Source organism: Saccopteryx leptura, chromosome 11 (assembly GCF_036850995.1).
Source record: "Saccopteryx leptura isolate mSacLep1 chromosome 11, mSacLep1_pri_phased_curated, whole genome shotgun sequence".
NCBI lineage: Eukaryota > Metazoa > Chordata > Mammalia > Chiroptera > Emballonuridae > Saccopteryx > Saccopteryx leptura.
This window is the reverse complement of record NC_089513.1, coordinates 22,891,645-22,915,351: the sequence shown is the minus strand read 5'-3', so window position 1 is coordinate 22,915,351 and position 23,707 is coordinate 22,891,645. Positions and strand designations below refer to the sequence as shown.

General features: G+C 50.9%; 1 protein-coding gene across 2 annotated transcripts in view; it reads left to right on the top strand.

The window, feature by feature from the left end:
* Positions 1-23,707, top strand: part of ARK2C (arkadia (RNF111) C-terminal like ring finger ubiquitin ligase 2C) — a 95,636-nt gene that overhangs the window by 58,812 nt on the left and 13,117 nt on the right. The window contains exons 2-6 of one of the 2 annotated variants that reach the window (XM_066352920.1): positions 14,509-14,824; positions 16,351-16,461; positions 21,243-21,372; positions 22,987-23,091; positions 23,416-23,511. In XM_066352920.1, coding sequence (XP_066209017.1) covers positions 14,509-14,824; positions 16,351-16,461; positions 21,243-21,372; positions 22,987-23,091; positions 23,416-23,511 — 758 coding nt within the window. The remainder of the gene's footprint in view (positions 1-14,508; positions 14,825-16,350; positions 16,462-21,242; positions 21,373-22,986; positions 23,092-23,415; positions 23,512-23,707) is intronic. The other variant, XM_066352921.1, reaches the window with a different exon arrangement.

Genomic DNA, 23,707 nt, shown 5'->3' with positions numbered 1-23,707 from the left:
GACCTACGAGGGCAAGTATTTTTTACTTATTCACAGCTGCACCTAGAACAGTGCCTGGCAAATAATAGGTGTGCAGTAAATATTTGGTGAGTGGATAAGTTCAAAATCAAATACAATTGGCTTATCAATGCAAGTGATCAGTTTCAGACCCAGAAAAGAGCTGCTGTCTGGCTGTTTTCATTCTCAGGATGCTGGGGCAGAGCTGTGAAGGGGATAAGTTTAGATTTTCTCTCCCACCCTGGCTACCTCACTGAACAACATCTCCATGGTTTTCCATTCTCTCTGGACAGACAGGAAGCCTTGCAAGTTTGTCCACATTGAACATTAGGGATTTAACGTGTTGCTCTCTTGAAGGCATTTGCATCTTAAGCAGGAATGAGAGACAGCAGTGCTTAATCCAAAACCCTGACTTCCTCCTGGGGAATTTAGGCTCCAGTGCAAATGCTGTTACTGGACCGGAGTCTCTCTGGCCCCTAGGTTCATCTCAGGAGTAGGAGGCCAGCAGGTGCTTGGCTGGGAGTTGGCAGGGGGTCCTTGGGGTGGCCCGTTGCTGGGTGCCCTGGCCACTCTCCTGTGCATCACAGATCACTCCAGATGGTGCCTGGGCTGGAGAGGGGCAGAGGGGATAAGGAGGAGCGGGTGTTCCCTGAGCCCCATCTCTGCAGTCAGCTCTGGACTGGGCCTGTGGAGGCTGAGAAGCCTGTGTCCTCTGTAAGGCACTCTCACAGGTGGGGTCTCAGTGTTCCCCCTGCCAGGTGGGCAGGGAGGCACTGCATGCTCATTTTGCAAATCAGAAGGCTGCAGCCCAGAGCTAGAAAGCCAGGTGCCTCAGCTGCTCTCCTGAGGGCTTGCCCCGGGCTGACCTCCATGGGAGCAGGCGCAGTCTCAGCCTGCAGGGGCTCCGGGTCCAGCTGGGGTGACCCGGGAAAAGGGACTCTGGCCTGCAGTGACTATGTAGGATATGAAGCAACGAGCTGAGTGGACAGGGGCACAGCTGGACAGGGCCAGCCTCCGGAGGGCCAACTGGGCGTGGGAAGGCAAGTGTCACAGGCCAAGTCAGGGGCAGATAAGCAGCTGACAGAGTCACTTGAGGTGACTTGAGATGGGCCTTTGCTGCAGGTTAGGTGTCTGGGATCTGCCTGTCAGGGACACCTGTAGCCCTGCCTTCCCCAGGCATCTTCTCTTCCTCCTCCCTCTCTCTTCCCTCTCACTCTGTTCTCTCTTGCAGCCTCTCCTGCTGCCTCTCTCTCCTGCCTTCCTTTCTCCCCTCTCAATATTTCATCCCCCCTCACTCCCTTCTCTGTCTTGTCTCTGTCTCTGTATACAACCCCCTCCTCCCACACCCCAGGGTGTTAGACCAAGGTGCCCATAAATAATAAAGGCTGGGAATCAGCCTGACCTGTGGTGGTGCAGTGGGATAAAGCGTCGACCTGGAACACTGAGGTCGCCGGTTCCAAACCTTGGGCTTGCCTGGTCAAGGCACATATGGGAGTTGATGCTTCCTGCTCCTCCCCCTTCTCTCTCTCTCTGTCTCTCTCCCTCTCACTCCTCTCTCTCTAAAAAAAAAAAAAAAAAAAAGGCTGGGAATCTAATTTAATTGCCCTTGGCTTCCTCTGAAACCAAATGGATACCCACCCACTGATGTGATTTGATTTCAGGGGCATGGGGAGGCCAGGAACTCCCACAACGCCCAGACTCACTGGCTGCTGCCTCAGATCCCACCATTAGAACTTCATGGTGTGATCTTGCCAACACATAACTGCTCCTGGGAAAAGCCACCGTCTAAACCAGGGGTCTCAAACTCGCGGCCCGCCGAACAATTTTGTACTGATTTTTTTTTTGTTTTCAACTGCAGTGAGAAAAGTGTTGCGTAACAGTTGCCTTTTGTAGACCTAGTGCGGCCCGCCGAACGGCTATGATCTTGCTCTGCGGCCCACATGCTGAGTTGAGTTTGAGACCCCTGGTCTAAACTCTTCTCCATTGCAGTTCAGAGTGAAAGGGGAGGCAGGCTTGAAGCAGGGCAGAGGCGCGCACAACTGTAGTCAGAAGAAGCAACTGTCCTGGGGGAATCAGGAAACAGACGTTCACAATGTTCTGTCCTGTCCACACTGTCACAGGGCCTTTGTGTACGTAGAATGTGTGCCTTGGAAACCTCAGGAGGAAGAGTCCCAGTCAAAGTTGCTTTCTGAACCTGGTCTGCCTGTTCGGGGCACCAAGCAATGCTAATGTGAGTGCTCTACTACCTCGTACAAATTGCTAGGATTTGGGGATATGCTTTTTAATATAATTTACTTGAGTTTTTATCAAGAACTGCCGTGACCAGCTCGGCAATGGGTGTGCACAAAAGGAAGGCGCTGTAGGACTTAAGAAAAACACGCAAGAAAAAATATGGGTGCTGGGGACTCCTGGCCTCTAGAACTGAGAGCCCAGATCTCTGCAGTCTCATCGTATTTATTCGTGTCTTTGCTCATCAAGCAAATTAGCAGAGCCTGGGTCAAATTAGCCTAGAATGGTTTCAGGTGCAGAGAAGGATGATTAACTAATACCTTTCAGGTATGTAGGGAAAAGGCCATAGGGATCAGCTGTTTCCTTTAAACAATCTTATCAGTGCTTTCAGGGGCTGCATTCTGCCCCCACAGGACTTGGTGTTCCAAAGTCCATACCAAAGACTTGTCTCCGGACAACAGTGATTCCCAGCCATTTTCCTACAAAGGACATTGGGAGAATGTGTGAACTCGTGACCCAGGCGGCACTCCCTGTGGTCAGCCAGTGCTCTCTGTGGGGCAGACCCCTACTTCGTCAGCAGGAATGGCATGGCGAATGTTCTGGTTCGAAACTGAGTTTTCTTCTGGGCTAGTTGGTTGTGATCTGTACTGGCCATCTCGTGCGCTCGGCCACCCCTGTCCGTTTTGAACTTGCAGCTGAGCTCCAATATTCAGTGAAAGGATTCCAGTCTTTCTGCCTGCAGGGTTTCCAGTTCCTTTAGTTACGCTGTTCCTCTGCCCTCATGCAAACCAGTACTAAAGGCTGGGAGGCAGCTGTTTTGGGTATTACCAAAACCTTTAGCAAGATAAAAAAACTTCCTACATGTTCAACTGTTCATAGCCAGCAACCAGCCAACAAGTTTTTACTATGTATTAAGATCTGTGCCAGACACTAGAGATACAGGTGAATGAGACAGAGCCAGGTCCTGCCTTTGTGGAGTGAGGTCTTTTGACCATAGATGCCCTCTACAAAATATCCTTTTTTGACTATGGTGGGAATGTTTTTATAAACCTCTTTGCCATTAGGTGGAGAAGAGGTGTCCTCTGGAATGGTTGATGCCCAGAAAACTGTCCTCTTACCCACGGGAGATTTTCTGGTGGACACCACCTTTTTCACTTCCCTTACCCCTGGCCCCTGACAGCAACTGGAGCCAAATGCTGGCCCTTTGTTACTTGCTAGAAGTTTGCTGTTTAATGGTCTTGTGCCCATGTGCGAGCTGGCTTCCTTAGGATGGAATATCCCTTCCCATCAGTGCCTTGAGAGTCCAGAATTGAGTTCCTTGAAAGAAGCTGAGATTTTCATTACAAACCAAAGACTGGCCTTGGGAAGCAGTGACAAAGCTGCTCTTGGGTCAGGGACCCCTCCGCGTATGTCACTTCATTTCTGGGCCCCACATGTCCTCTGTTGGTCAGGAAACCAAACTGCGGGGAGGGGAGGAAGCAGACCTCTGGCAGCCCAAGGGGCCACACCAAGGAAGGGCCTCTTGGGGTTGCTCAGACTGGAGCAAAAGAGGTTAAACTGATTTACCTGGAGTAGGTAAGGAAGCCACCAGGGAGGACAGTCTAGGAAGTTGGGTGTGGGCAAACGGCCCCCTCTCCTAGTCTTCATCTCTGATTGGTCTGATTTGTGGTCACGCGGTTAACTCACGAAGTATTCCCCAGACTCCTGGTCCTGCCACTCAGGGCTTCCCACAATACGCCCCTCCCCATCTTTCCTGAATTATTTCCCCAAGCAGCTTGTGTCTGCATGGATCACAGAGGATGCACTGCCTAGTCACATGGAACCTGGGTGTGGCCCAGGCTGGCTAAGTCGATGTGGGCCCCTGGGAAGCTCAGACAGTGCCGGAAGCGGAATTCTGAGCCGTAGCAGTGCAGCGGGCAGAGGGGGCTCCGGGGAGGGGGCACACCAGTGGAACAGGGAGACTGTCTTTGGACACCTGCCTGTGGCTTGCATCTCCTCCTTGCACCTGGGCTCAGGCTTCCAGACTCGGGCCCTAAGTACTGAGCCTTGCTCTCTCTTTGCTGCCACGCCCCTCCCCCTCCCCTTCCTTCCCCATCACCCAGGCCATCGTTTCTGTGCCTTTATAGACCCGTTGGACTGAAGTAGGATCAGGCAGAAGGTGGACATTGCAGTGAATTTGTGTCATCTCATGGTGAGCTTAGAGTGGGACCTGGAGGTGTCCCTGGGCCATCTCCCTCTCCAGTTTCATACTCCTCTGCTGGGCAGTTAGTTGGCCTCTGCATGGACATCCCCAGTGATGAGGTCACAGTCTAAGAAATGTCTTCCTTATGTTGATCCAAATTTACCAAAATTAGCTTCATCCCCTGACCCAGGGTCTCCCCTTCCCTGCTCACACCCATTCTTCAGCTGTTCCCTGGTCTCCAGCATGAGTCTAGTTTACCCATATCCCTGTTAACGCAAGGTATCAAGAATTGGTGCCAGTGCCCCAGAAGTTTCTTCCATCCTTTTCATCAGTTAAACACTGAAACATAGGACCCAAATAAAGCCCGTCACATGAGGATTTCTAGGGGTCCCACCGGAATTGCCTTGGGACAGGAACACCCAAAGGCCTGGAGACACCTGGCTTCCTCCATAAAGCTGAGGCTTATCCCGGGCATTTTCTCAGGCCAGGGAGGAAGCCTGGGCCCCTGGCCGAGGGGGACTGGCCAGAGACTGAGCAGTCTCATGCACCATGGCCATTCCTCAGCTGCTCTCACAGATGAGATTTCAGACTCTTCCCCCTGGGCTCCAGCAGCTGGGCTCCTGCCAGTTCCTGGTTGGTTCCTTAGGCAGGAATGGGCTTCCTCCTAGGGGAGCTCAGGAGAGGGATGAGGGGTGGGGAGAGAAGGTGGGACTGCCAGGGCCATGGCATGTCATCTCTGGACAGGTAGATTTCTCTCTGGGAGAACCATGTGTAGACGTCTGTGGGCATATGAGGACCTGGGTGCTGGGAGGGGGACTGAAATGGCAGGCTCGGGACAGCGCCCTGCACTGGGACTTGGGGGGGCCTGAACTCTAGCCCCAACTCAACACAATACCAGAGAGCACTGGGACAAGCCACCTCCGTTTTCCAGCCTTGTAGAATGAAGGCGCTATGATCTCAGCTTCATTTAGCTTGAATATTTGATGACCCCATGAAGAACCATATTTCCTTAGGAGCTAATAATTTGATATTTAACATTTTAAAGATAATGAAGGACTTTCTTCCTTTTCTTTCCTTCCTTCCCACTTTTCTCCCTCTTTTTTCCCCCTTCTTCTCTCTCTTCCATTCTCTCATTGTCTCTCATTCCCCTTCTTTCCCTCTTGGAAGATTCCTAAGCCCCCTCTAAGAGCAAAGGACAATTACTGCATGGTATCTACCCTGAAAGCACTCACTTCACAGCTTATTATTGAAGATACAATTTGTCCAAAATGAAATGCCAAGTACTGAAGGCAAATGCCACAAGTCCAATGGAGAGGGGAGTCTCGGCCAGCTGGGAGACTGCATCTCAGAATTAAGATATGTCCTGGGCAGTCAAGGTAGGACAGCATGTGCTTGTCCAGCGAGGTAGGGAGGCAGGACCAGGGGGGCAGAGAATGGCCATTGTGAGCCTGTAGGCAGGCAAGACCCCTGGGAGTCCGGGAGAGAAGAGAGGGAAGGAGAGAGAGACACACACAGACACCAGGAGAGGAGTTTGGGCAGGGAACAGAATGCTCCGAATTGGGTGTTGGGATAATGTGGCAGCTGTCTGGAAGGTGGGTTTTGAAGGTCAGCAGCAGTCGCTTCCAGCCCACTTCAAATGCTGGACATGGCAAGAGGACACGCACACTTTTCTCGGGAGGTGGCAGGGATAGGAGACCTGGGCTGAGCTGTCCAGCAGGGGGACCCAGGGGCTGTCACGACAGTCAGTTCACAAACATCTTTATGGGAGCAAGAGGTTTGAGAAGGGGTGTAGGAGCAGGTGTCATCATTGTGGGTCACATGTCTAGGAAACTGGGCCTGAGGAAGTCCAGTGTCCCGTCTAGGTCTGATGGTGAGCGGAGGCATCTGACCGCTCGGCCAGAGCCCTCGCACCGGATAACTGTGCCGGGCTGTGCAAGTCTCTGGTGGAGGAGTCTCCCTGTTCCTCACTGGCCTCTTGTAGCAGATACTTGCTTTTCAAAAGACTGGTTTTCTTTGCAACTTGAGAGCTGGGTTTCCAGAAAGGAGTAACATCTGACTCCATCCCTAGCTTTGAGGATGTGCTCAGCAGTGACAAGCCTGAGCCTTTCTGTCCCTGGCCCTGGCTAGCTAACTGCCCCCTACTGTCCTCTCTCCCCACACCATCCTGGGGCCTTTGGGAGGGAGTCCTCTTGGGCCCCCTCACCTCCCGCCTTCCTGAGGTTTGTTCTGAGGGAGAGGGACGCTGGGTCAATGAGCTGAGTGACAGCAGGGAACCTGACACCCTGAGAACAGGCCTGGGGAGGATGTGACACGCCAGACTGGCTTCCCTGGAGACTGGGAGGGTTGGTATCCGCCTCACTCTCCCAGGGTCCCACCTCCCCAGGAGGAGTGGGGGAGGTTTGGCCCAGGTTGGCTGGTGGGCCTGCAACAGGGACTCTGGGCTGGCCTTTTGCCAAAGGTGGCCACCAGCAGAAGGCCGCCATCACCACGCAGGCGTGGCCTGGGTGGGCAGTGGGCAGGCTGAGATGTCAGGTGCCCACCCTTGTCCTTGTCCCACAACATGGCCCGGTCTTCCCTTTTCTTTTCATCTGAGGGCTCAAAGGTGGTTGCTCTCAGCCCTGGATGGAGTCTTGAGGATGAATAGATAACACTTTACTTCGGGTGACCCCACTGGTCCCTATCAGAACATAGCTAGAATAGCTTGTCAGCTCGGGAGGCTGTCTGCCCTGGAGAAGCCTCTGTTAAGCCTCATGGCTCTGCTGTCTTGGCCACCGTCTAACTTCTTGGCCTGACTCGAACCTGTTCCCCCAGGCCCCACGCCGAGGTTGCTCTGAGGCCCCTTGACTCCACGCCCCACCTCCCCAGGCCTGAGGAAACCACAGATGTCCTGGTCTCATTTCTGCACTGCCCTGCTCCTTGGGAGGTCCCCTCACTGCCACCTCTACTGTATCAAGTGCCCCAGTTCCCTGGCTCTGCTCTCTCCCTCCACCAACTATTGGCTTTCAGGAAAGACCTAAGTTCAAATCTCCATTCTGTCGATGGACCTTGCAGGGATTCGGGACCCTCGTCACTGTGATCTCCGCCCACCTGCCCGAAGCCTGGGCCCCCGAGTCCTCTGTTTCTCCCTTACCTTTCCTGCCCCCGTGGAGTCCTGTGGGTTCTTCCGTCCTCTGACCCACTCACTAGTCAGCTTTCAGCCTGCCCGGGCTCCCTGCCCACGAGACAAGAATCAGCCATCAGTACCTGGGCACCTGTGGAGCTCCTCTAATGTCCGTGTGTGCCAGGTGGGCATCAGGTGAGCCCTGCCCCATGGGCACCTGTGGAGCTCCTCTAATGTCCGTGTGTGCCAGGTGGGCATCAGGTGAGCCCTGCCCCATGGGCACCTGTGGAGCTCCTCTAATGTCCGTGTGTGCCAGGTGGGCATCAGGTGAGCCCTGCCCCATGGGCACCTGTGGAGCTCCTCTAATGTCCGTGTGTGCCAGGTGGGCATCAGGTGAGCCCTGCCCCATGGGCACCTGTGGAGCTCCTCTAATGTCCCGTGTGTGCCAGGTGGGCATCAGGTGAGCCCTGCCCCATGGACACCTGTGGAGCTCCTCTAATGTCCATGTGTGCCAGGTGGGCATCAGGTGAGCCCTGCCCCATGGGCACCTGTGGAGCTCCTCTAATGTCCGTGTGTGCCAGGTGGGCATCAGGTGAGCCCTGCCCCATGGACACCTGTGGAGCTCCTCTAATGTCCGTGTGTGCCAGGTGGGCATCAGGTGAGCCCTGCCCCATGGACACCTGTGGAGCTCCTCTAATGTCCATGTGTGCCAGGTGGGTATCAGGTGAGCCCTGCCCCATGGGCACCTGTGGAGCTCCTCTAATGTCCCGTGTGTGCCAGGTGGGCATCAGGTGAGCCCTGCCCCATGGGCACCTGTGGAGCTCCTCTAATGTCCCGTGTGTGCCAGGTGGGCATCAGGTGAGCCCTGCCCCATGGACACCTGTGGAGCTCCTCTAATGTCCCATGTGTGCCAGGTGGGCATCAGGTGAGCCCTGCCCCATGGGCACCTGTGGAGCTCCTCTAATGTCCCATGTGTGCCAGGTGGGCATCAGGTGAGCCCTGCCCCATGGACTTCCCCTGCACCAGCTGTGCAAGGCTCCACCTGGGCCTCCCTTCCCAGCCTGCCCCGCCCCCGTGCCCCAGGTTTGAAGGTGCTGCTCCCAGCCAGCTCTAGGGGTGCTAACGGTCAGCATCGATTTCCTGAATTCTAAGATGCACGTTTTCCTTCACATTTCTGAAATGACTTTGTGTCTCACACTTGATGTGTGGTTGTTTCTGAAAGACTCTTCCTTCACCTCACCCCCTAAAAATGTTACTTAGCTCATGGTGAACCTTGCAGTTGAAGGCATTTCAGCTCCAGGGAATTAGAAATGGATATTAAAATCGGGGACATCTGGAGATTATTTTTTAACTCAAAGGAGTAACTCTAATGGGAAAAATTGTAGGTTGTCTATTGATGAGGGCATTTGGGGATGTTCAGTATCATTCAGACATCACTGATCATTGGCTTGTCATGGGCCCAGATATTTCACCCTCAGGACTTCCCTCCTCTGGGCTTAGAGACAAATAGAACAGAGATTATCTGCTACTTTCACACACACCCCCCACATGACACAGGGCTACGGAGAGGTGGGGTCCTTGAATGGGTGTCTCCTGGCTCCAATTCCCTTCTGAGCAGGTGCTGAGACCAAGAACTCTCTGGAAATGGCGATGGCAGGGGACAGGGAATAGAGTTCCAAAATGGAAGTCCAGGACCTTCGCAGGTAGAAACTGCCTGAAGCCTTATGGGACAGGGAAATACTCTTGTTCACCTTTCTCTTACTGCCCCTTCTTGCGAGACGGTACCTGTCCTCACTTCCCAGAGCATCTCCTGGAAGGCACGGGTTACAGGAGAATGGCCACCTCTGCAGGCTGGGGACTCAGCCATTCTTCCTTCTAAAGAGCCTCCATACAGGCCCTGGCCGGTTGGCTCAGTGGTAGAGCATCGGCCTGGCGTGCAGAAGTCTCGGGTTCGATTCCTGGCCAGGGCACACAGGAGAAGCTCCCATCTGCTTCTCCACCCCTCCCCCTCCTTCCTCTTTGTCTCTCTCTTCCCCTCCCGCAGCGAGGCTCCATTGGAGCAAAGATGGCCCGGGCGCTGGGGATGGCTCCTTGGCCTCTGCCCCAGGCGCTAGAGTGGCTCTGGTCGCAACAGAGCAACGCCCCGGAGGGGCAGAGCATCGCCCCCTGGTGGGCAGGGCGTCGCCCCCTGGTGGGTGTGCCGGGTGGATCCCAGTCGGGTGCATGCGGGAGTCTGTCTGACTGTCTCTCCCTGTTTCCAGCTTCGGAAAAATGCAAAAAAAAAAAAATAATAATAATAAAATAAAAAATAAAAAGAGCCTCCATACAAACCTGAAGGCTCTCCCTTGCAGGGTGGGTACCCTTGTGGCAGGTGGAAGAGATGTCCTGCTTTTCCTGGTGGCTCTGAGAGAGGCTGCACCATGCCGAGGCGGAGGGTGCTGGCCTGTCCTGCCTGACCTGCCCCTGCCAAGCTGCAGCTTTAACCCAGAGTTCTCCTGAGAGCTCCCCTTGCCGCTCTCCATCCATTCCATTTCAAACCAGTGTGACTTCAATCGGCCTCAGAGTCTCAGTCCCCATGAGCTGTTGATCTTCACTCCATCCCTCAAACAGCCAGCCAGCCAGCCAGCCAACCAACCAACCAGCCAGCCAGCCAGGTCTTCACCAAATTCTAGTTCCATGGGGTGGGGGTGGGAGGGGTGGGGAGAGGGGGTTGGGGGGAAGGGTGGGAATCCAGAGATGTTAAGTCATGAGGCTCAGCCAGGCGGTGGTGGCGAGTGTGAAGAAACAGCTCAAGGTAGCCACTGCCGGGTGTCCCGAGTGGTGCAGACAAGGCGTTCAGCAGGAACTTGGAGGAGAAAGATGCCCCCAGGGGTTGGTGGGCAGGGGAGGCATTTTTGGAAGAGCTGAGAGGTGACCTTTAAGGATGGGGAAGGTAGCTGGTGAGGCGTGAGCAAAGACCACTCATGGGTATGCGCATGGCACACCTGGAGATTTGAGTAGGAGGACAGGTGGGTTAGTGGGAATCAGGCAGATGGAGTTTTAATCTCAGGCTATGGGGAGTGGGGCTCTCACCTACTTGTTCAGACCTCAGCCCCTGGATCCATCGAAGCCAGAATTCACCAGGCAGAGGGGCCCTGTTTATCTGGAATGCCTGTGGGAATTAAGGTTAAGGTTCTAGAGAATTCTTTTGTGGCTTACTTGAAAGCAATCAGAAATTCTTTTTATTTTTATTCTGTTTTGCAAATATTTATTTTTAAAACATTAAAAAAAAATCTATCAATGACACACATGTTATCTACAAAGTTGGATAGCACCAGTATAAGACTTTTAGTAAAACAGCAATTGTCTGACCCTTGACCTCCACACCACAGTCCTGTTCACCGAAGCTCAACACTTGTGACTCCTCTTTGGGTATGTACTCCTGGAAATATTCTACTCACAAAAATTAGGGATATTTCAAAATGCATATGAAGTGTTAAAATATCTCCTAATTTTTGTGAACAGTGTATAAATTCCTAAATTTCTAAACAAACTTTTACATTGCTCTTTGTTGATTTTCCCAATTTTGACATTGGCCATTTTCTCCTATTACGGAAGAAATGTCCTTTTCTATTCTTCAGTTTATTAGTGGTTGTTTTATTATTAATAATAAATACTGTTCACTGCTGAACCAAATACTGCATAATAGTTATACTTTTTTGCACAACTTTTTCTCTTCCCAGAGGTCACAATTACCTCATTTTTTTTAGTTGCCTTGCTTTCTATGACAGTTTTATAAATTCTTACCAAATTCTCTATCACACTGTAAAATTCCTCCAAATCCTGTTTTCCATGTGCCAGATCTATTGGTGACCCTCTCCTTTCCACCTTCCCCTGCCAGACCCTCTCGGAGCATGCCCCCTACTCCCCTGAAATGTTTGCTGGAGCCCCTGCACAGGTGTGTGCTCGGGAAACCCTGCCTCTTTTGGGTGTCACCCCCCCCCCCATTTCCTTGTGTCTTTCTGGGTTTCTTTGAGAAAGGGTGCTGATAAGGTTGATTTTTTTGAGACCCTGCATGTTTGAACATGACTTTAATTCTATTCTCACACTTGACTCACTGTTTGGGTGGGTATAGAATTCTAGGTTAAAAATCTCTTTTTCTGCCCTCAGGACCTTGAAGGACCTCAGGACCATTACTGTTTTCAAGCTTCTAATGTTGCTTTTGAGAAATCTTATAATACAATTCTCCTTCCTGATTCTCCGTGTGGCCCATTTGCTTCCTCTCTGGAAGGTGCTAGAATCACCTCTTTGCTCCCATTGTTTGGACATTTCACAGTCAAATGCCTTGGTGTGGGGTCCTTCCCCACCTATTTTTCTGGCACTCAGAGGCCCTTTCTATCTTGAAACTCAGACCTTCAGTTCTGAGAAATATCTTTTTGTAATATTTTTTTCATACTTTTCTCCCCATTGTTTTTTTTTAATTAATTTTTTTTTTGGGGGGGGACACTGGTTCACAAAAGCATACAGATTTCAAGTGTACAACTCAACAAAACTTCATCTGTACACTGCATCATGAGCCCAGTGCCCCAAGCAGTCTCTTTCTGTCCCCTTTTTCCACCCTTTTGCCCACCTCCACCTACCCTGACCTCCTTTCCCCTCTGGCTAATGCCACCCTGTTGTGTCTATGTGTCTCATATATATATATATATTTTTTTTCTTAATCCCTTCACCTTCTTTCATCCAGCCCCCCAATTCCCCTCCCCCCCTCCCCTCTCCTCTGACAGCTGTCAGTCTGTTCCCTGTGTCCATGCCTCTGTTTCTATTTTGTTCATCAGTTTATTTTAGATTCCACTTATAATGAGATCATATGGTACTTGTCTTTTTCTGACTGGCTTATTTCACTTAGCATAATATTCTCCAGGTTCATCCATGCTGTCACAAAAGGTAAGATTTCCTTCTTTTTTAATGGCTGAGTAGTATTCCATTGTGTAAATGTATCACAGCTTTCTTATCTACTTATCTACTGAGGGACACTTGGGCTGTTTCCAGATCTTGGCTATTGTAAATAATGCTACAATGGACACATGGGTGCACCTGTTGTTTTCTTTGTTCTTTCTCTCGTATTTGTCAATGTGGAACCTTCTGAGTGGATCCTTCTGACTGGATCCTTCCCTGTCTTTATCCTTTTTCTCCTAGTTCCTCTTGCCTTGTTCTACTTCCTGGGACATTTCCCCATTGTTTTTTCCAACCCTCCTGTTGAATTTCAGACTTCACCTTTTATATTTTTCATTTCCAAGAGCTCTCTCCTTTGTTTTTAAATTGCTCCAGTTAAAAGAACTTCTTGTTGTTGTTTTTATTTTCATGGATCCAACATCTTATTTCTCAGAAGAAATTAATGATAGTGTTTTAAGTTTTATTTTCTTCTGGGTCTTGCATTACCTCAGTTCCCCTGCATTCATTTCCTTTTCCTTTTCTTCTTTTTTAATATTTGTGTATTCTCTCTCTGTTTTCACTTTGTAATCTTCCTCAAGAGACTGGTCATCCTTGGGCTGTCTATTCCTATTGAAGAATAGGTCACTAAAAGCTTCCAGAATTTGTGTGTATAGACTTATTGACTTATAGTCTTCATCACAGGGTAGCCAGTTGGGGACCCTTCCATTTTATTGGGATACTCCCAAACAGAAGTATCTGTAGAGCTCTTTCTGGGACTAGTTCCCTGTCCAGGGCTGTGGAGGGTGCAGGGAAGGGGCAGCTGGGTGACAGTTCTTTTAGAAACAAATGGCAGAAGGGAGCAGGGGTTTCCAAAGATCCACTCATAGACGTTCACCTAACCCCCAGCCTGCGCATAGTGCTGTGCCCTGCCCTCCTCTACTGAAGTCTCCCCGGCTCAGTTTCCCCACACAATGCCAGGGTGAGGGGAGGAGCCCCAGGCAGACCTGCTCCCAGGAGACTTGTAATTGACCTCTCCATTCTCAGCTCCAACCTCTCTCTTGCCTTCCACAGTAGCCACGACTTCCAGCTCCCGACTCTGCACGTGTGGCAAGATCTGTCCGCCTTCTTGTTGACTGACCCTTTGGTTGGAGCTCGGTTTCTGATTCCTCAGCTCTGCTAGTTCCTCCATCTGCTTTCTATCTTCCAAAAATCTGTTGACAACTGTTGCCTGCTGATGTCACCTCTCCTGTTCTCTCTGTCCTTGTGTGTTTATCTGCTCTTTATTCCTTTGCTCTCATCTCAGCGGGGTTTGCGAAGGAGCTGAACCCGCCATGTTTAGCAGGGAGCCTCTGCAAACCTTCCTGCAGGGCCGAGTCCTCTTCCTGGCCTTCCGGAAGGGCCCCAGGGCCGAGGGCTACATTTGCTCCTGGACAATTTATTTGTAAGGCCTGCTTGTCATTGGGATTAATTTTATTTAGAAAAGTAATAGAGACTCAAATGTTACCTGATCTCAGCTTATTCCTAGAAATGGCTGCTTTTAAATAAATTATAATATTATAATACATTGTTTAATTATTATTTGTGTGGTTAGTTTTGTTATTAAAACTGCATGGAAAGCAACTTCTGGCTGTTTTCTCTGTGAGTGTGAGTGAGGCTTCCTGTCGGCTGCGTGCTGGGTAGCCAAGGTGTCAGTGAAGTTCAGACCTTGCTAGCCTGGACTTGGGGTTTTCTCTGTGGCCTGTATTAGAGAAAGTAGTGAGGTCAGGGGTTACTAGGGAAGAGTCTAATTCAAGAAAGCCAATCTGTCTCAGGGACCTAGAACCCCTTTAACAAGTGTTTTAATTTTAAAAAGGATGCTGATCTATTCATTAAAGAAAAGACCTCTCTCTCCTCCAACACGTAGGCAACAGAGCCTTATTGGCAGCATTAAAGATGACCATATAGATATACACGTGATGACATTGCTGTGTTCTAATGAAGGTCTCAGTTTCATCAGCTTCAGGTTGTCCCCGGGGCGGTGACGGGGTCTGTGGAGGAGGGGCGCAGTGCTGGTCCTCACGAGTCTTCTCTCTTGTCCTTACCTCTCCAGGTGCCCCCTTTCAAAGGTCTCAGCATCCTCACGCTACCTCCTGCCGCCACTTCCACCTGGGCCCCCCGCAGCCGCAGCAGCTGGCGCCCGACTTCCCCCTGGCCCACCCCGTGCAATCGCAGCCAGGCCTCAGCGCCCACATGGCCCCGGCCCACCAGCACAGCGGCGCCCTGCACCAGTCGCTGACCCCGCTGCCCACCCTGCAGTTCCAGGACGTCACAGGTCCCTCCTTCCTACCTCAGGCCCTGCACCAGCAATACCTCCTGCAGCAGCAGCTCCTAGAAGCCCAGCACCGCAGGCTCGTCTCGCACCCTAGGTGGGCGCTTCCTGGGGCCGGGGCGGGGCTAGTGCGGCACGGGGGCGGGGCTAGTGCGGTACGGGGGCGGGGCCAAGGGCAGAACAGCAGTCACCAGGTCGTCCCTAAGTGGCTCTGTGAGAGGCAGCTTTTGCTCCTAGAGGAATTCGTTTTAGGCAATGAGTGCTACCTTGACTCCATGTGGGCTCCCTCGGTAGCTAGCGTGTGTTCCTGTCGCATTGCCCCGGTACCGGGACAGGAGCTGGCTAACCAGTGAGTAATGATGCTTAGAGTGGCATTTTGCACATTGTGAGAGATTTGACTGGAGGACCCTTCATTTTCCCACTAGCTTCCTGATCACCTGGTTCTAAAACCCAAGATCCCAAAGGAATCCCAAAGGACATGGCTGGTTCAGCCCCGCCTTCGAAGAGCCCCTAGTCTAGACCACCTATGACGCAAATGGAGAGTCAACTTAGAGGACACTAATGGAAGGGTCTAAAGGAGCTGGGAAATCTTGGGTAAATCACTTCCCCTCATGAGTCCCAACTTTCCAGAGAAAGAGACAGACCGGGTCTGTGCTCCTTGAACCTCTGTGTGTACAGTTATGGCTGTCAACACTTACTATATTAGAAATTAAAACAGAAATTAAAAATATTTATGAATTTATTAAAAAGGAACAACAAACTCATATGTTAACACCAATAATGTTTTTGAAAAATAGCTATGTATTAATGTGGTAAGAAGAGTGACCCATTTTTTAAAAAACATATTTGCAAATCCCTTTAATGCTTGGCTTCCTAGAAGACAGCTGTGTTCCCATGTCTGCTTCTGTGGCAGAATCACACGTCACATAGTTACTGGAAATCTCCAGTGCTCACTTGTGGGAGAATGAAAAAGTAATTAACATCATAATATTATTATGAACATATTTTTGAGCTCGCCACGCCTATGAAGGGGTTTCCAGGGGTGTTGGGAGCGTGCTTTGAGAACCTCTAGACTGGATGATCTATCTCCAAAGCCATAAGTACCCATAAATATATGGGTTGGGTGCCTGGGATGGAAGATGAGTATTGTAGGAAGTCAGAGGGAGGAGAACGTTCAGGGAGGCCTTCCTGAAGGAGGTGGCTTTGACTTGGGCTGTGATAGCTGGAAAGAGTATAAAGAAAGGTGAAGGAGAGGAGAAGAGCATGGCAGAAACAGGGGTGCATGGAGGTGGGAGAGCCTGCTGGACACAGGTCTGAGTGTCTTGAAGACAGCCCACCAAGTACAAGGGGAATAGGGGAGGGAGCAGAGGAGACAGAGAGGCTGGTGGGCAGGTGGCCTGCAGCAGACACATCCAGGAAGAGGCTTCAGTACAGTGGGCAGCCGAAGAGAGCAGGAATGCCTGAGTTATTGGCTACAGCCCAGCTGGGAAGCTTCCTCAGAGTTTGGGAAGAGGGTCAAAGCTCACTGCTCTATAGACTGGCTGGGGCTGCTGAGAGCTCCTGGGAGCTGGGCTGGCTCTGGGCAGCCCTGACGCCGTGGCCCCTCCTTTCCTTCTGGTGCAGGCGGAGTCAGGAGCGCGTGTCTGTCCACCCCCACCGACTCCACCCCAGCTTTGACTTTGGCCACCAACTCCAGACACCTCAGCCCAGGTATTTGGCTGAGGGCACTGACTGGTAAGTCTTTGGGGTCCCTGGGAGAGGGAGGGAAGGTGGAGGTTCTTATCTGATCCATGGAGTTCCTGTGTCCTTCACATGAGTGGTGCACACGGCCTGGTCTTCAAGCCCCAGCCTTTGCTCCTGTCCCCAGTCACCCTCAGGGCCAGATAGCCCCCACTCAGCCTGGTCCTGGAAATCAGCACAGATGTGGCTGGGTACCTATGTGCCCAGACTGGGGCTCAGTGCTCATGCTCCTGCGGGGGGGGGGGGCGGAAATACAAACATTTTCTAAGCTTAATGAGGGTTAGGAACCAGTAGTCCTGGGAGGAGGGCAGAAAGAATCTCGGGAGCTAGGGTAGTCAGGAAAGGCTTCCTGGAGAGGGTGAAACTCAAGGAATACACAGAGAAGAGCCAGGGCATGCCAGCAATGAGACACAGTCAGCAGATTGGAGGCAAGGACTCAGGGAGAAGCTGGGGAGGGAGGCTGAGGGTGGGGTGTGGTGTATTGTAGGCCCTGGTCCCTGTGAAGTCTTTCTGCAACCTCCTGCACTCGGGATAGAGGTCTTTGTTGTCCTGGGATGTAGTGTTGCTTGGTTTTGGATGCTCAGTTTCACCAGAATTTCTGATTCTAGCTCAGGAGAGAGCTAATCTAAACCTGGGTGAGATCTGAAACATGTATGGTTCCCTGAAGTAATTAGAAGTAAAGGGCATCGTGTCTGCAACCTATTTTATTTATTTATCTACTTCCTTACTTATTTATATTGACTTTTAGAGAGAGAGAAAGAAAGAAACATTGAATTGTTGTTCCACTTATTTATGTACTCATTGGTTGATTCTTGTATGTGCCTTGACTGGGGATCGAACCTCCAATCTTGCTGTATCAGAATGATATTCTAACCAACTGAGCTATCCAGCCAGGGCTTCAACTTATTTTTAAATAGTTTAGAAAAACAGTTCATGGAGAAGTTGTGTATGTATGTATGTATGTATGTATGTATGTGGAGAGAAAGAGAGAGAGAGAGACAGAGGGAGAGAAATAGAAATGCAGTAAAGTGGTAAAACATTAACTCTTGGGGAGTCTGGGTAAAGGGCATCCAGTAATTCTTTGTTACTGTCCTTGCAACTCTGAGGTTTTGCTGTCGAAAACTTTTTTGTTTTTAAAGAATGTAGAAACAAACATACAAAAACCCAGAAACACCTCAGAGGGAAGGATGGACTATTAAACAAAATGGACGTGCAGTTGTGCTGTTTCTCAGCATTTAGTCACACAGACCAGCTTCGTCAAGGGTTGCTGTGGGAGCATCCTAGGACTGGACACCTAGAAACGATTCAAAAGGATGATTCTGGTTAATTGAAGGTTAAAAAGTGCTTCCAAGTGAGTGCAAGAAACCGTTGTTTGAACAGGTTCTGTCCCAGCCCCTGCTGGTTCCCAGGTACACTCTGTTGAGCTGAACACTCCCTTTAAAGATAGATTGCACGGCGGCCAACTTCAGCCAGCTTGTCTAATTAGCAGATTCAAATCAGGAAGATTTAATTGCAATTTGGATTGAATTCTGTCCCTCAGCATCAAGTCAATCCAATTTAATTCAACCCAGCCCACATGGAGCACCCAGGGCCCTTGCAAAGGGCCGGCTGAGCAAGATGAACAAACACACAGGGTCAGGCATGGCAAGGGGGACTGGGCAGGTGACACAGGTGAGAACTGTCCTGGGGAGATGTCAGGAGGAGCAGTGCAGGTGTTTGCCTTGGCGGCTTTGTTTATTTAGCCAAATCTCCGCAACCTTCTCACTCACTTCAATCACTCTGCATTCCTGATCCTTGCTTGTCTAGAGAAACATGGAGCCTGAGGCCCCAGAGGCTGGGAAGTCCCTGTCCTGATCCCACCTGAGCTTACTCTTGGGCCCTATCTTCCTGTTCTGTACTCGCTTCCCATGTAGGAAGCCCTTCACAGAGGGGGAGGTGACAATTTCTCCTCCCTTGTAATTAGCTCTGCTCCAGAAAGGGATGGCCCCCCTGTGACAAGGGGCCTTTTGTAATTGTGATCATGCCCATGGCATCCAGGGAGGCCTCTTCTGCCAGGAGAAGCCCGGTCTGGAAATGAGATGGCAGGAAATGGATTATGGGGGTGGGGCTGCTCTCACCCTCCTCGAGGAGCCCTGGAAGGGAGGGTGTGGAGAGCATGTGACAGCAGCCTCCCCCATTTCCTTCAGATAACCTCAGAAACCACTGAATTCTGTCCTAAATCATTCCAGGGATGAGGCACTTCAACTGCCCTTGTCCAGCCCCCGGCCTGTCCCTCCTGCTGTGGGACATTTTAATTCTACCCGAGCAGCTTCTCCAACCAGGATGCGTGCTCCCTTTCTGCCCAGGCTGGGTAACCTGACCCTGGCCTTGAGCCCCTGCTCCAGGGTCTCCACCCTCATTGTGCTTCTTCTATGACAGTCCGGCTTTGCAGTTCCAACTCTGACCCCCAGTGCAGATGGCTCCCGGCTCTGCCACTGAACCCTGGCCCTGCCCAGGCGAGGCCTCCTGGCCCCGGGACCTGGGAAGGAGGGTGGGTGGCAGACAAGAACTTCCTGCTGTCCGCCCCCCACAGGCAGGCCTGCCTTGGCACAGCCTCCTGACCCACACTTTTGGAGCAAGCCCCGGGCCAAGAACTTAAGGGTCAGTGGAGCAACCAGACTACTCCATGCTCCAAGGCCTTTGGCAGTGGAAGACAAAGTTCAGTTGGATGTTTAGACACAACTGATAAATTTGTGTTTTGAGACAATGTCCGCGAGAAATTTCCAAGGCACCATTCTGGGCAACCTGGTGGCTCCAGGCCTTTGGGAGTATCTCTGTGACTCCTTCTAAAACTAGCCAGGCCAGTGACAACAGCAGGAAGGTGGCAGGCACTGCTTCTCCAGGCGCTGATGTCTCCTCTGTCAAGTCCCAGCCCAGGCTCCTCAGGTCTGAGCAGCAGCCCCTGTTCTGGGACCCCGGGCTTAGGAAGGAACTTCCTGATGAGCTGACATGAAGGAAGCCCAGAGCCCACCAGGTCCAACCCGGCCAGATCACCCCTCTCGTCTGAAGGCCGAGGTGCCTTTTGCTTCTCTAGGCAGCTTTCTTGGAAATGAGGAGACTCTGTTTCCAGTTCCTTGGGACTTTGTTTTGGTAGAATTCTCTGAATGTCTCTTTGCTGCTTTAATCTCTGGGTTCCCTGAGACTGCTGGGTAAATGCTAAGAGTCAGAGCTTCAGCTATATGAGGGTGCCCCGTGGAATTCCTTCACTTAGGCAAGTCATGGGATAAGCCCAGACAAGGGTCAGAAATCCTGGTGGCCTAATTGGCTAGCCAAGGACCATGGATAAGGCACTGACTGCCCTTTCAAGCCTCAGATGGGCCTGCCGAAACAGGGGCTGGACTAGTGAATTTCTAAGTTTGCTTCTAACTGCATACAAGAGTATAGCTCATTTTCCAAAGGACATACTCATCAGAAGTTATTGCAGGCATCCAGGCTAATATATATAGAAAATATAGGAATATATACATTATATTATATATTTGTCATGACTGGAAGCAGAAATCCCTTTAATCATATCTGCACGATGTCTTGAAGAAATTGGGTATTGTTTTTCCATAGTTCTGCCGGTCAGACTCTGGTGGCATCATTGTGATGTTCTTCAGTTTACATTCTCCTCACATTGGCACTTAGATCAAGGTTTGAGCACGTTTGGGTTCAGCTCTTATTTATTTGGTAAAAACACTTTAAAGTTGGTGTTTCTTCCAGCAGGTTGTCTCCCCTTTTGAGATGTTAATAGCAATTGATGATCTTTGCCTGCAAGATCCTTTATTTCTCTAAGGTACACAAAAGGGAGACAGATAATTCAGTCATTCCTTACTCAGTTATTAGCTAGAAAACTTTTACAAAGAGAAATTACCCTTCATCAACTACTTGGTTGCCCTGAAGTACAGTTAACAGAAGGAAGATTAGATAAATATTTGGTTCTCCCCTTTCATTTACTAGTTTTCAAAATGAGGCATTGGTTCCCTGGCATCCTTCAAAGAGACCAGTTTTCTTTAGCATCATTTCATCCTGGTGGATTGGTACCTATTTGATGTGTTTCAGTCTATTGCAGTTAGCTCATTGACATACAAACTGTCCAAACTCTGGTCAGATGCAGCCTCCTCAGGATGGTTTTGACATGACCCTGGTCATATTTGCTAAGTACCTTGCTTTCAGTTATGACAAAATGTTTCACTCAATCTCATTTTGTACGTCTCACGCTCCAGACCTGAAATTAGCCATTTTTTTCCCTTAAGAAGCCCTGGTTCCTTTTCAGTTGCATTAATTGATCAATTTTTTAGAGAAATAAATTTCCCTATACTTTGGGGAGTGGGGTGGAGGGTGTGGTCCAGGATAACTTGTCCTCCAAGGGGGTGGAAGTAGGGCCTCTGCCACCCCCTCCACTTTATTTGGACCTTGTCTTTGCCCCAAATACCTGACCAATTCTGTTTGCATTTTTCTTTTAGCATTCTCTTGGGGGCAGGGCGGTTGTGTCTTGGGAGGATGCTTAGTGTTAAGAAGTTGTGTGAGGTCTCAGCTGTTTTAGCCCCTTCAGACCCTGCAGAGCCCGTTTCTTCTCTGAGTCTCATTTCTGTCTCTCTAAAGAGAGGAGACAGGCGAGCTGAGGCCCAGTTCCTTGCAGCTCTGGACATGTGTGACTCTGGTTCTACACGCGGGGCTTGGTGCCTGAGGTCCCTTCCGTAACCTGAGGGCCGAGTAACCCCCTGTGGCTCACTGCAACCGTGTCTCCGCAGGGATCTCAGTGTGGACGCTGGCTTGAGCCCTGCTCAGTTCCAGGTGCGGCCTGTCCCTCAGCACTATCAGCATTACCTAGCAACGCCTCGAATGCACCACTTTCCCAGAAACTCCTCCTCCACGCAGATGGTGAGTGAGGGCTCTGCCGGGAGGCTGGCTCCCTGTTGCCCACTGGGAGACATGGTGGGCGAGGCCTGTGGCTCCCCTGTGTCCTGCTCCCCAACGGGCCAGCTGCCCCCCAATTCATTCCCACTGTGGCCTGAGGGCACCTGTTGGACTGGAAGCTCTTACTGCTGAAAAAACTGGGTGGGGCACTGGAGGGGAGGAAGGGGTGGCTCCCTCGTGTGGATTGTGGGGAGAGGCTCAGGCCTACAAGTGGGCAGGGAGGTGCCTGAACCCTGTCTGATGTCACTTAGTTCATTTGTCAAGGTCAGCGCCTCTCTGGGCATTAGTTTTACTTATCTGTGAAGTGGGGTGAAGACACCTGCCTGGCCCATCTCCCAGGACTGGTGTGAAGAAGCAATGAGACCCTGAGGTGACCCTTGGGCCTGGCCTGCTGACCCAGTCTGCGTTGTGCAGGGGGCTGGGTATCTTGTCACTGTAGGGTGCCGAGGCTGCCGACAGATGGATCAGAGCTTGGGCACGTTGTGAGCTGCGTGGAATGGAGGTGAAGGTGTTCCTCCATTCCTCCATTCTTTTGTTCCATTAAAGTAGCAAAAGACTGAAAACCTTCTATTCTCAGACAGCGTCTTCATGGGGCCTCCCCAAAGCAGAACCCCAGCCTGCCAGCCACTGCCTCTGCCTTGACCCACTCAGCACCTCAGCCTCCTTATTGTAAAATGAGGCATGTGGGTGCGCAATCTCAGTAGTTCGATTAGAAAGCACCATTTCCTGAGAATAAAAGCTAACATTTACTGAGCACTTACTGCATACCAGGCACTGGTCTAAGCACTTGATGTGAATTATTTCATTCAAGCCTCTCAATAACCCCACATGAAAGGGTAATATCCCTATTTTACAGGCTGGCAAACTGAGGCATAGAAAGGTTCAGTAATAGGCTAGGGTCGTGCAGTGAGAAAGATTTGGGGCTCTGCTGGACACTTGGCCCTCTGACTCACACCTGGGCCAGGGTGAGGTGAGTGAGGCCACACCACGCAAGGGCAGAGGCCCTCGTTATTTAAATTTTTGACATTTTGTTCATTTCAGATTCTTTATGTTAGTTTTAATTTTAACTATTGCATTAAAATATTCTTTGTCTTGGTTACTGAGTCTTTTGGTTTCCCCTGAAATGTTGGAGTCGAGGAAAAGGGAATTGACTCTGTCCCCCAACTGCTTAAGTCTGAAATCATGGTTCTGCCACTCGGTTGTATACCTTGGGCCGCCTACTTAATCTGCTTGTGTCTCATTTACCGTATCCATACCATGGGGGTAGTAATTGCACGCACATTACAACTCAGAGGAGACCGTTAAATTTGTAAGTTATGTGAAGGGCTCAGGACAGTGCCTGGCATGGAATAAATGTCCCATCAGATGAGGTGTTGCTTTATTGATGTTGTTACTCTTTCTGGGACTGGCCCAGGGCAAGCCTGGTTCTTGAGGAGGTGAGGAAGACCCGGGAGCAGGAGAAAAGGAACTTCTGCCTGTAATTTCACAGGGTGTGCAGACTGGCGGTTATGGGAGGAGGAGTCAGACGCTGGGCTCATGCAGCCTTGAATCCTATCCAAGGCATTTTCTCCCCAACAGGTCATCCATGAAATCCGAAACTACCCTTACCCTCAGCTTCACTTCCTTGCTCTCCAGGGACTGAACCCCAGTAGACACACCTCTGCTGTGCGGGAAAGCTATGAGGTACCCCACCCCTCCGTCTGGGAGTTCTCCTGCCAGCCAGGCTCCAGAGGGGTTGGCAGAGAAGCCATTATCATTCATCACTGCCATTCATCGTGTCCTCTCTCCTTTTCCCCTGCTGGTGGGTAGGGCCAGGGTGGGTAGGAGGAGCCTCGGGGTTGAGAGTGAGAGGGAAAAGGGGAGAGAAGGAGGAAAGATATTTCGGTCTTTCAGACAAGTTCTTCTGATGGCTGTGTGAGTGCTTCCTGCTAACATCTTCCCACCTTACCACATGTATACGTGTGCCTTTGCACATGTGTGCACATGTCCACACTTTTCTCCGTGCAGGAGCTGCTGCAGCTCGAGGACAGGCTGGGAAACGTGCCTCGGGGAGCTGTACAGAACACCATCGAGAGGTTCACCTTCCCCCACAAGTACAAGAAGGTGAGTCAGCCAGCAGACCAGCCTGCGCAGTAGGGGTGAGTGTGGGGGGTGGGGGAGGCATAGCTTGTCTAGTTTACCTAGTCCTGGTTGTCCACAGAGAAGCACAATCCAAAATCTAGAAGCCTTTGTTCTGGTCAGATGCTCCGAAGCTGTGATGCCTTCCTAGGGTCTTCTCCCTTGCTCCTGCCAGGTGTGA